At 42.8% G+C, this 12,172-nt stretch overlaps 1 protein-coding gene across 1 annotated transcript in view; it reads right to left on the reverse strand.

Annotated features, from left to right (window-relative positions):
• Positions 1-12,172, reverse strand: part of ARHGAP24 (Rho GTPase activating protein 24) — a 190,883-nt gene that overhangs the window by 142,937 nt on the left and 35,774 nt on the right. Inside the window, 1 exon segment of the mRNA XM_075709139.1 lies at positions 3,872-3,959. Coding sequence (XP_075565254.1) covers positions 3,872-3,959 — 88 coding nt within the window.

Below are 12,172 nucleotides of genomic sequence, written 5' to 3' on the forward strand. Positions count from 1 at the left end.
ATTACGTTTTCTGGAGGCTTTCTACAATTTAGGCAACAACCAGGTACTGTGGTAAAAGCATTCAAACTCAGCAGTAAAGTACAGTCTGACCTCCAAATGTGCTGTACACATCCCACAGGCATCAGTGGTGTTTGGGATAGCATCATACACAGACAATGAGTGATCACTGAGGAAAGTGTTTGAACATGGACAGAAGGGCCTGCCTTCAAAATTAAATGTTTGACTGTTCAAGCCTTGTTCCATTACCATTTCCTACCATCCTATTATCAGTCAGATTTCCTCCTGTAAGGGAGAATTACAAGCTGTATCTGAGGGAACTTTCTGCAGCAAAGCTGTGCCAGGTCCCATGCAAGCAGTGACCCTCTGGTGCCATACAGCTGCCTGCATGGTTGCACAGGAAGGTTTTCATGCCTGTACCACACACACATCTCAGGCCTACAGTTAAATATTCCACACGATGCCAAATTCACATAGACCAGAGGCATAATAAGCACACCCAGGGCAAACATTATTAGACAGATTAAGGTGTCATATGAATCAGGACATATGGAGCACCGGCTTCAGCAAATTCCTTTAAATCGATGTCTTCATATGTGATGTGGAAGCAAAGGAGGCATCACAGCCATTTTGAGATGGGAACACCCCAGTTTTGTGTGCTTCCTCAGTAGCACCTTCTAGTCTAACCTGTGGCAGGAACTAAAGCTGCTTCTCCCATGGTCACGTCTATCAGGAGGAGAGAGAGCAACACCACCAAAATCAGTGCCAGTCTACTTCTGTCTGCTCATCTTATCCCCTCCACAGCCACTGCTGTAGAGCACAGACCCTACTGCAGTACCAGCAACAGCTACAACTACAGAAGCTCAGCTTCTCTCTTTCCCATCTACAACATCCAGAATAAATACAGGCTTAATTGAATTCAAGCTGGGGTGAGAGTTAAGGAAACCTCACAGATACCATACTTGCTTTCTTTGCATACTAACCCCTTAGTGCATATAGCTTTCACAATCAAATTCTTTACCATGTATAAAAGGAAAAATAAAGCTGCACTGTGCTGAACTGCATCTGCAAATTCCAATGAGTGACCAGCCTCCTTAGCTTTGAAATCTACTTCATAATTCTTATACTTCTACAACATATCAAAATCTCTGTGCATCAGTCAAGACAACTACGTTTGTGCCTTGACACTGAGATGGTTTAAAAGCAAGAACACAGAGGTGAGTTTCAATAAACATTATCCTCTATTTACCCTTTTAAATAGCCATAATGGGAAAGTACATTGAAAAGTAATATGGAGATTAACAGAATATACTGAATAAACACAGTGGGTTAACTGGATGCTGAAACAGAATCATTTAGGTTGGAAAAGACCCTTAAGACCATTGAGTCCAATCGTAAACCTAACACTGCCAAGTCCACCACTAAACCATGTCCCAAAGTGCCATGTCTACACATCTTTTAAACAACTCCAGGGATGGTGACTCAACCGCTTCCCTGGGCAGCCTCTTCCAATGCTTGATGACCCTTCCACTGAAGAAATTTTTCCTAATAGCCAATCTAAACCTCCCCTGACACAACTTGAGGCCATTTCCTGTTGTCCTATCGCTAGCTACTTCGGAGAAGAGACCAACACCCACCTCACTACAACCTCCTTTCAGGCAGTTGTAGAGAGCAATAAGGTCTCCCCTCAGCCTCCTCTTCTCCAGACCAAACAACCCCAGCTCCCTCAGCTGCTCCTCATAAGGCCTGTGCTCCAGACCCTTCACCAGCTTTGCTGCCCTTCTCTGGACATGCTCTGGCAATTCAATGTCCTTCTTGCACTGAGGGGCCCACAACTGGACACAGTATTCCAGGTAAGCCTCACCAGCGCCGAGTACAGGGGGACAATCACCTCCCTGCTCCTGCTGCCCACACTATTCCTGATACAAGCCAGGATGCTGTTGGCCTTCTTGGCCACCTGGGCACACTGCCAGCTCATATTCAGCCAACTATCAACCAACAACCCCAGGTCCTTTTCTGCCAGGCAGTTTTCCAGCCACTCTTCCCCAAGCCTGTAGCGTTGCATGGGGTTGTTGTGCCTGAAGTCCTGGACCCGGCAACTGGCCTTGTTGAATCTGTATTTACAACTCTTTGGGCTTGGCCATCCAAGCCAGTTTTTTTACCCAGCAAAGAGTACACCCATCCAAGCCACGAGCAGCCAGTTTCTCCAGGAGAATGCTCTGGGAAACAGTGTCAAAGGCTTTACTGAAGTCCAGGTAGAAAACATCCACAGCCTTTCCCATGTCTGCTAAGCAGGTCACCTTGGCATAGAAGGAGATCAGGTTAGTCAAGCAGGATCTGCATTTCATAAACCCCTGCTGACTGGGCTGATCACCTGGTTGTCCTGTATGTGCCGCATGATGGCACTCAAAATGATCTCCTCCATAACCTTCCCCAGCACCGAGGTCAGAATGACAGGCCTGTAGTTCCCCAGATCCTCCTTCTGGTCCTTCTTGTAGGTGGGCATCGCATTTGCCAACCTCCAGTCAACTGAGACCTCCCTGGTTAGCCAAGACTGCTGATAAATGATGGAAAGTGGCTTGGTGAGCACTTCCACCAGCTCCCTCAGTACCCTTGGGTGGATCCCATCCTGCCCCACAGACTTGTATGTGTTTAAGTGCTGTAGCAGGTTGCTAACCATTTCCCATTGGATTATGGGGGCTTCATTCTGCTCCATGTCCCTGTCTTCCAGCTCAGGAGGCTGGGTACCCTGAGAACAATTGGCCTTACTATTAAAGACTGAGGCAAAGAAGGCATTAAGTACCTCAGCCTTTTCCTCATCCTTTGTCACTATGTTTCCCCCCGCATCCAATAAAGGATGGAGAGTCTACTTCGCCCTCCTTTTGTTCTGAATGTATTTATAGAAACATTTTTTTATTGTCTTCTATGGCAGCAGCCAGATTAAGTTCTAGTTGGGCTTTAGCCCTTCTGATTTTCTCCCTGCATAACCTTACGACATCCTTGTAGTCCTCCTGAGTTGCCTGCCCCTTCTTCCAAAGGTCATAAACTCTCTGGTTTTTCCTGAGTTCCAGCCAAAGCTCCCTTTTCAGCCAGGCTGGTGGTCTTCCCCACTGGCTCGTCTTTCAGCACAAAGGGACAGCCTGTTCCTGCGCTTTTAAGATTTCCTTCCTGAAGAACGTCCAGCCTTCCTGGACTTCAGGACTGCCTCCCAAGGGACTCTCTCAACCAGGCCCCTAAACAGGTCAAAGTCGGCCCTCTGGAAGTCCAAGGTAGCAAAGAGAAGACTAGCAAATCACTTAATACACGCAGTCAGGAGTACCACTCAGTTGACACGGTAATGTTATTCAGAAAAATCTATCCCCAGGAAAAAAAACACCCAATCAAAAAAACACAACTAAAAACAAGTTTAGAGTTTCAAAGCAGCAATGATTGCTGTTGTTACAATCTCTTTATCCACCACAGTGACCAGGGAGCATTCTTAAGTGATGGTACTGATGTCATCAAGCCCATGTGCTATACTGACAAGCTGTTGATGCTAAGTTACAGATTCCTTTGTTACCACAGGACACACTACTTCATAGCATCTAATATAATCTAAAATAATCATCAAATACACTTGTACTGTCACTATGCTACTCAGTGGTGCAGCCCGTTGCTGTGAACAATCATGCTTTACACTGACAAATAAAAACCACATCGTTTTCCTACACTGCCCGGAGGTGAATGAAAAAACTATGAATGAAAGCATTAACAAATTAACAAATTTTTTTTTCCTTAAATTGAATCATCAATCACCTTCAGCTTCTGTTCTGGCAGAACAGACATGGTCATTTGTCACTGAGAACAAAACTGCAAAGACTTTTTACGTTCCTACCTGGAACAACTTCAAAAAGGAACTTTCCTGGACTTTCTTCATTGCAGGGATGCTCAATTACTCTATTGCCAGGCAGAAAGATGGCACCCTAAAGAAAAAAATAACAACAAACATGGGATTAAAACTGCTACCACACTTCTGATAAACTAACGTTTCTTCTTTTTGGACTGGGGTATACAAGAATTTGTGGTGTAGCGCCTGGGCAGCTGACTTCCAAAGTGTGACTGAAGACGGATTATCCCAAAAGCCAACATCACAGATACCCTTAATTAACTGAGGCATTCAATAATGGCTTTAGGTTTTTTCCATCTCTTGGGTTTTTGATACGATGCAGATTTTTGTACTAATCACATGTACTACCTCCACTGTGCTGCAGGGAAAATTCGAGACTAAAAGCAAGGGTTAGATAGACCCTGACAGTGAAAAGCTATGAAGTTGCATGTGTGAGGCAGATGAACTTACCAGCTAGGCTTCTTGACTAAAGCCAAAAGATGTGGACAGAAAAGTAACATCAATTTGTGGGGTGCATACCCAACTTCTGCTCTGTGCCCTTTCACTGTACCATCCCAGGGAAGCAGTACACAGAAAACACCCCACTTCCACCCACTGGCAGCACCAGCAGACTGACACGCCACAAAGCCACAGCAGGCAGAGTGAGAGTCCTGTTCAAAGATGCATTTGTGACAGGTAGATAGATGTCAGATAATCTCTGTGACAGGCACTGAACGCCTTTATCTCAACTTTACTACCTTGAGAAGGCAGATAGGGGATTTTAGCTGTGCATATTTGGTAACACTGGTTACCAAAAACAATGCCTGCAACCCTCAAAACATTTCTGGGGCTGCAGTGGAGTGAAAACATAACACCCTCCGCACCCTCAGCTTTGCCCTGCTGTCACATGGGATGGACAGACCACCCCTTTCCTCTGAGAGCTCTTTTTCATTTTCAGATATTATAGCTCCTCCTAGTACCATTTCCTCCTCAGCAGGCAGTCCTTAATGAATTTATGCTGGGATGGCTGTCCAGGGGTAAATTTTCAGACTGGCATCCTAGGAATTGTATTAGGTACAAGCTCTCCATCACTGTTAATGGGAAATAATACCTACTTACGTATATTCTCCAATCACTGCATAACAGGGCCCCTATCTCCAAAGTAAACAACTTATATAACTTACATGGCTTAAACATAGAATAACTTGAGTTGGAAGGGCCTCATAAGGATCACTGAGTCCAACATGGAGCACCATTTTCTATAGCAGTTTCACCAAACGCTGCTTCTAAATATCTGTCAGATGCCGCATCTAAACAGCAGTAAAGATATCCCTGTACAGGAAAAACACCAATTCTGATATCCAATATGTGTTGCTATGGCCTGTAACCTTCATTGCGAGAAGAAGCGTTTACAATTATTGGGAAGGCAAGACAAGCAGAATGCTATAGTCTTCTCACAAAGGAGACCTTACAAATCGACAGGAAAAAGTCATCTGAAGAAACGGCTAACAAATGTTTCACAAAATCAGTATTTGTACCAGCTGATGTAGAGACTGAGCTCTACACCAACTTGTCAGCATATTGCTGTCTGCCAGTGGGTACAGTGTGTCACGAGAAGCCAAAGACAGGGTGCACAGATATTTTATCAGATCATACAAATCACCTCCATTAAATAATATGATACTTTTTACCAAAACAGATGAAACAGAACAGTATTCTGCTGAGGTGGTATTAGCAGCAAGCATTAACAGTTGTGGGCTGCTTTCCCCACTCACTGCATATACAGATGTCTTACAAGCACTAAGTGCCTTGGTCCAATAGCTCCACTAGAAGCTATTTTCTTTCATTCCAGCGAAGCAGCAACTGGTAATAGTTGTCACACTCCAAAGCCTTCTGTGAAATACCTTATTAGGCAAGAATAGTATCATAAACAAAAAAGATTATATGAACAGGAAAAGATAAGTCACAAAATAGCTCAACTTCTCACATAACAGCTGGAGAAAAACCAGCAAATATGAGGAATACATTTTTCTGAGAATTATGGGAGACCAGGAATAAGAATCTCTAAAAAAAAATTTTTAACTACATGTATTTTATGTCACATGTAATAGACCATTAAGACTGGTATAATTTTCTTGCCCACTTTAACTTTCAGCTTGAGCTGGTTTTACCTAAAAAAAGCTCCACCCAGCACACAGGCTGAGCAGATCAGAGTCTTTACGCCAGAGTAAATTTCACCGGCTCAGGAGCTTGTGTCAGTGAAGGCCTACAACATATTTAAGCTAATTATATGTCTTGCTATTCAAATAAACAAAACTACAAAATTAAGAAGACCTAGCCTACGGCACTGTAAACGAAAATCAATCTACGAGACAGTAAATGAAAACTGCATTCAACTTTGGTGTCAACTCATTAGCAGTAGACATGCTGCAGTCTCATGACAATGTGATGCTTTCTGGTTCTTTGATGTAAAACCCTTTCAGTATTTACTTTACAGTGAGCAGTCTTCGCGACAGATTTTTGAGAACATAAGAACAAAACAGTCATAACCTTAGTGCCTTCATTTCATAGATGAAACCTATTTCATCTACAAAAATGTGAAGCCTAAAGCCACACATGACAGCTAAGTTAATATGAAGGGAATCCAGACAGCAACACCGTACAGAATATTGCTGTGGTTTAAAAAGAAAATATGTCCTTAAATGGTAGTTTTATTTTACTGTCTATTTTCAGAACTATTATTGGAAACATCAGTGCACGTGAAATACTTAAAAATATGTATGTGTGGGGTTTTTAAAATAAGAAAAGAGCTTTGTTTGTGCAACATGCACCTGGATTCCCCAGACTAGCGGGGAAAGCCTATGAGAGCGATTGCAGCTCTTTCACTTCCCTTTCTGTCTGCTTTCACACCCATCTGTCTGCCTTCACCATATGGCAACACTTCCCCTTCAGTAAGTTTTGTAGCTATCTACATAACTGTACCAAGGCTATCTGGAGTGTCCCTTGCTTAGTTTCTCAGCAGCTAGCAGTGTGTTTCACACAAGCATGCTGACAGGGAACACATCTGTACTGCAGCCCCTCATGTGGCACAGCCCTGGCTGCCGGGTATTTGATACGAGCGGGGGGATCCCAGTCCCCATGTCACTGTCAGTCCACTCGCTCAGTTGTCTTTCTGGGCCCTTAAGGTGCAACATCTGGCCCATACAGCTTGGATAACCCAAAGAGTACAGACTATCAGAGGTTGCAAAGGTTCAAAAAGTTAAAGCCCTGTTTTTCCCCTTGAGTCTCTAATTCCTGGGGGAAATAAAAGAAAACTAACTATATAGTCTTAGATACCTAACAACATAGTAATTTGCATATGAAAGATGAAGGTGATTTCCAGAGGAAATACATGTTTTGACTTGGGTATCAGTGCATGTAAGTGTTCCGTAATTAGAAAACTTCACACTGCTTCACATCAAACTCTACAAATAATTCAAAACTGTTAAAAAAATATCTCAATCCAAGATTTCAGATTGGACCAAATTAATATTCTGCTTTCAACAAAGAAAGAAAATATCATGGTGCCAGCAGGGAACAAGACATACAGTCTATAGAAATATAGAAGAAAGGGGAGTGGGAGAAAAATGTGGCCCTGACCCAAGTCCCTCCTCGCTCCTGTTGACATTCTGTTCGCAGGCTGTGCCTCCACCAGGTCAGCAGCATTTTGCAGAGCTCCTGCTGTGGTAAGCCGGGGTTGGTTTTCAATTTCCAACACTTCTGTCCTTACCAGGGCAGTTCTGCTTCCCTAGCTGAGCACTGAGGGTGAGTCACAGGATGCAGAAGTTTGGGTTGCTTGAGAAGCACTGGCCCTTTCCCTATCCAAGTATCAAGCCCACTTTCAAAGGAGCTTCTCACACACATGGCTTTTACTACAGTACACTGTTGCCTCAAACCAAAGATCACCTAAATAGCAGAACAACCACATTTTTGTTAAAATTAAAAATCTGCATTTATGAAGCCTTTAACTGAAGAAAAATTACTACTCAGTTAACAAAGTGCCTGATAAAATACTGCAGTGCAGCAAGAATGACATAAATCTGCTTTGGATTAGAGTCACAGCATTAGAGTCTTGCTCAAAGAGACATTTCATCCCACATTGGTTCCCCTGCAACACTTTCAGAACCATTCAGCAGATGAACTTCACGAGGAAGCATGGAGGAGGAGACAGGATGGCCACCACACAAGTGCTTCATGACAACCAGATAACAGATGGTATTTCTGTTTTGCACACTCTGTCTTAACACTGTAACAGTGAAGCAACCCTGTGCCTCTTTCTCTTTCTTTTCCATTACTCTTCCCTAGGTACACTTTCCCCAGCCTTGTCTGAACTTAATTTTCTGAAGCAGACTTATCACCTGTGTTCAAGAGATACCAGGTTTTCCCCAAGAAAGCTTATGATACAAGGAATTCCCATGCCTTTAAGATGCTGACTGGCAACTACAAAGACAAATAACATGATTTGCAATACCTCTGGATGATTTTACTCAAACAGCATGTAGACACATCAGGAAATTAACTGCTTTCTTGCCAAAATAATGTCTTCAGTATTTATTCTAATACAAATCCCCAAGGCTTAACTGGTCTACTTGCTCACTCATAGTTTAGTTACTTCAGAACTCCACAGTATCAGCAGTTAGATCAGATGTTCTTCTTGCCCTTCCAACTTTGATGATTTACCAAAGATCACTGAATCCTACTTCAGCTTTCAAGATAAGTGCTGCATTTAGGTATCTCTTTTTCTTGCTTCATGGGAAATACTTCTCAGGATTCTTTTCTGGTACTTCCGTATAGTTTCAGTTAACTTAGAGAATCTTCAAATGGTTTCTTCCTCTTTGTCTGTTGCTAGAGGTTGGTTAACCGGTTAACCACAACAGCACAGAAGTGGCTGTGTTGGTTTGGCAGCCAAGGTTTCCAGGGTTTTATCCATGCCAGAGTGCAGCCCCTGAACAAATGCAGCCCAGCCATTCATGCCTCTCTGCAAGAAGGCTCCCAAATCAGCCGGATTGCATCCCTCAGAGAAAAACAGTCCTCAGAAATAGTGCTAAGAAGGTCTGCAGACTGTGATCAACTGCTAGTCCCCATGCCAAGCCCTCTCCCTCCCTAGCTGGTGCCAGACTAAACTTCTCAACAGCTCTTATAAAAGGTTTGCTCAGAGAGGGTGGAAGGGGTAAAGAAGAATCAGCTCTGAGAGGCAGGAAGGTCATCAGCTGAGAAGGAGGCAGCTGATAGGGAGGATTAAGAGGCAGAAAGGATCTTTGGGTACATGTGCCTGTTACATGAGTCACAGCCATGTGCAACACAGCGCTGTTGTGTGGTTTCTTTTGTCACTGTTGCTGTTTCTGGAAAGTCTTGAGTGTCATACTTAAGAACAACTGTGCACTTCAACTTGGATGGCATCTTGAACTGAAAAATAGTACATTTAGTGGATAATAATCTCAACGTCACTAGTATTTACAAGGTCGCAGCCTGAAAGGCATCCACCGTATTTCACAGTAAAGCCTGTTAATAAACCTGGATTAAATAATATACCTAATATGTATGCAAATGCACATATATACATAAATGTATATTTCTACATGTACATACAAACATGCACATGTACTGTGAATTCATAAATAAGTGATGCATAGCAAAGAAGAATAAATTGAACACGTAAGCTGATACCAGTTAACTATAAATCCTCATGCCTCACTAACTACTGGTTTTGCCTTTAAACTATCACAAAAAGAGATTATCTCAAGTCCAAGCAAGCCTTGTCCTGGTTTTGGCTGGGATAGAGTTAATTTTCTTCCTAGTAGCTGGCATAGTGCTGTGTTTTGGATGTTGATAACACACTGATGGTTTAGTTGTTGCTGAGTACTGCTTATGCTAGTCAAGGACTTTTCAGCTTCCCATGCTCTGCCAGGTGCACAAGAAGCTGGGAGGGGGCACAGCCAGAATAGTTGATCCAAACCGACCAAAGGGCTATTCCATACCATGTGACGTCATGCTCGGTATATAAACTGGGGGGAGTGGGCCAGGGAGCAGCGATTGCTGCTTGGGAACTGTCTGGGTATCGGTCGGTGGGTGGTGAGCAATGGCATGGTGCATCACTTGCTTTGTATATTATACTATTTTACTCTATTTCAATTAAACTGTTCTTATCTCAACCCAGGAGTGTTTCTCACTCTTACTCCTCCGATTCTCTCCCCCATCCCATTGGGGTAGGGGGAGTGAGCGAGCGACTGCGTGGTGCTTAGTTGCTGGCTGGGGCTAAACCACGACAATCCTTTTGCTCTGCCAGGAACCGACAGACATGAGGTGAGGAGTAAAATTCATAGCACAGGCAGAAATCCACTTATACTGCAGTCAACAATGAAACCTGCGCTGTGCTTACTAAAAGCACAGTTTGACTGCAGTAACTTCTTAAAAATCTAACTTGATTTCTACCATTACAATGTATTTCCAAGATCCCAGTAAAATCACTTGCTGCAAAAGGGCACAGCAACTCTGAAAGCCAGCCCTTTCATCTAACTACCTACGTGGAGATAACTGTATTTCAAACTGGGACCGGACCTGGGCGAGTTAACCAGCTGGCTCCAAACCCCAGAGCAGTGCTGTGGCAGAGGCAGAGAGCTGCCTTGGCTGCCTCTAGCTGGACAAAGCCCAGCAGCTCCCGAGCGCCCTTGGCCCTGCAGCACAGCGTGACCCAGCAGTGTTCACGGCATGCTGGCTGCCGCGGCTTGGCTTGCTTTGTCCGGTGCAGCGCCTCTGGTTTGCTTTCACCCTTGTGCAGCTCTGGTGTTTGCTGTTACTGCATATCGTGAAACCAAACTTACATTTAGAGCCTTAGTCTGCTAAAAAAGCATCCTCTGCCAGAGGCCAGCTCTTTGCTTCAAATTCACTGGCCCCTCTATCCAATTAAATAACAATGGTTGATTTCAAAACATTTCAGTCGCTCCTGTTGCTGTCCTACAGTTATAATCTATCAAGTAATTTGCTGTGATTACTTAGCAACAACTCTATAGATGGGTAGTTACCATGAGCAGGCCTAAAAGGTTGTAACTCAAGCAGTGTAAATGCTCTGACTACTAATCTCCAGTGATATTTTGAAGCTACATAATTGCTGTTCTTCAATTTAAACAGGAAGTATTTTTGTCCAGAGATCTCTTATCTGTCATGTACATTAGGGGTTTTAAATCTTATTGGTAAACACTACATAAAGAAAACAAGTTTTACTGATTATACCAAATTGCCACTGTTATATATATATGTAATGTCAGGTTTTCTAGCACACATGACAATAATGGGACAACAATAAAAAAGTTAATACAAGCTATAAGAGAATGAAGGAACCAGATGTTCTATTATAATATTTTTTTATTATAAGAGAATAAGATTTTTTAAGTTTTTATTGTAACAGTGGATTTTTATACCACTTAAGCAACCAAAGCTCTGGAAGAAGTACAATTACCACAGGAGGTGATGCAGTCTTTGTCTTGCAGTTATTGCAGTCATTTAGTTTTGCAGCATGCACAGGGAGAGAACAAGAAGTGCTATCATATTTGAAGGCATCTGGGGGGGAGCTATTCAGATTTTAGGGGGTATGTAATGTGCCAGGAATGAAGACAGAGGAAGACAGGGAAATTACAAAAGAAATGGGGTTGGTTGGATAAAATTCAGTCATTACACAGCATACATTTTTCTGGCATAAATCCCACTGTATTTGACATTTTCTCGTCCCACTATGTTAACACAGTTAAACAGTTTGTTGAAGAACGAGAATTGTCACTTAGTTCTCAGAAATTCCACAAACTGAAGTATAAAGGAGATTTTTCCTTTACCTAAGGAAAGTTCAAACCTACCTCCTGGCTTAATTTTCTAAACAAGAAGTAAATCCACCTCTGTGGCAGTGAACACCACATGTACTGTTTGCTTGGCAATGAGCACCAAAACATTTATTCTGACACGAGACACAGAGCTGGCAATTTTACTAGGATGTGATTACAGTTTCTTTAAAGATTTTTTCTATCTTTCTCTCCTGCCACACATTTCACTTAATGGTTGAGTGCCTCTCTCTGCTTGAGAGAAACTTCTTTCCACAAGAATGAAGCAATCTTGGCTTGAGCAGCCACTAGAAAAAACTCCCTTTTTTGTTCCACAAGAGAAAGTAAACTTATACCAAATTAAGCTATAACACCACAAAAAATTAAGTTTGCCTAAAACCAGAGGCTACATACAGGCATATTGCATGCCTACAGTTTTCATTTCTCTAGTACAGGCAAGAGA

The sequence above is a fragment of the Pelecanus crispus genome, chromosome 4 (genome assembly GCF_030463565.1).
Source record: "Pelecanus crispus isolate bPelCri1 chromosome 4, bPelCri1.pri, whole genome shotgun sequence".
NCBI classification, from domain to species: domain Eukaryota; kingdom Metazoa; phylum Chordata; class Aves; order Pelecaniformes; family Pelecanidae; genus Pelecanus; species Pelecanus crispus.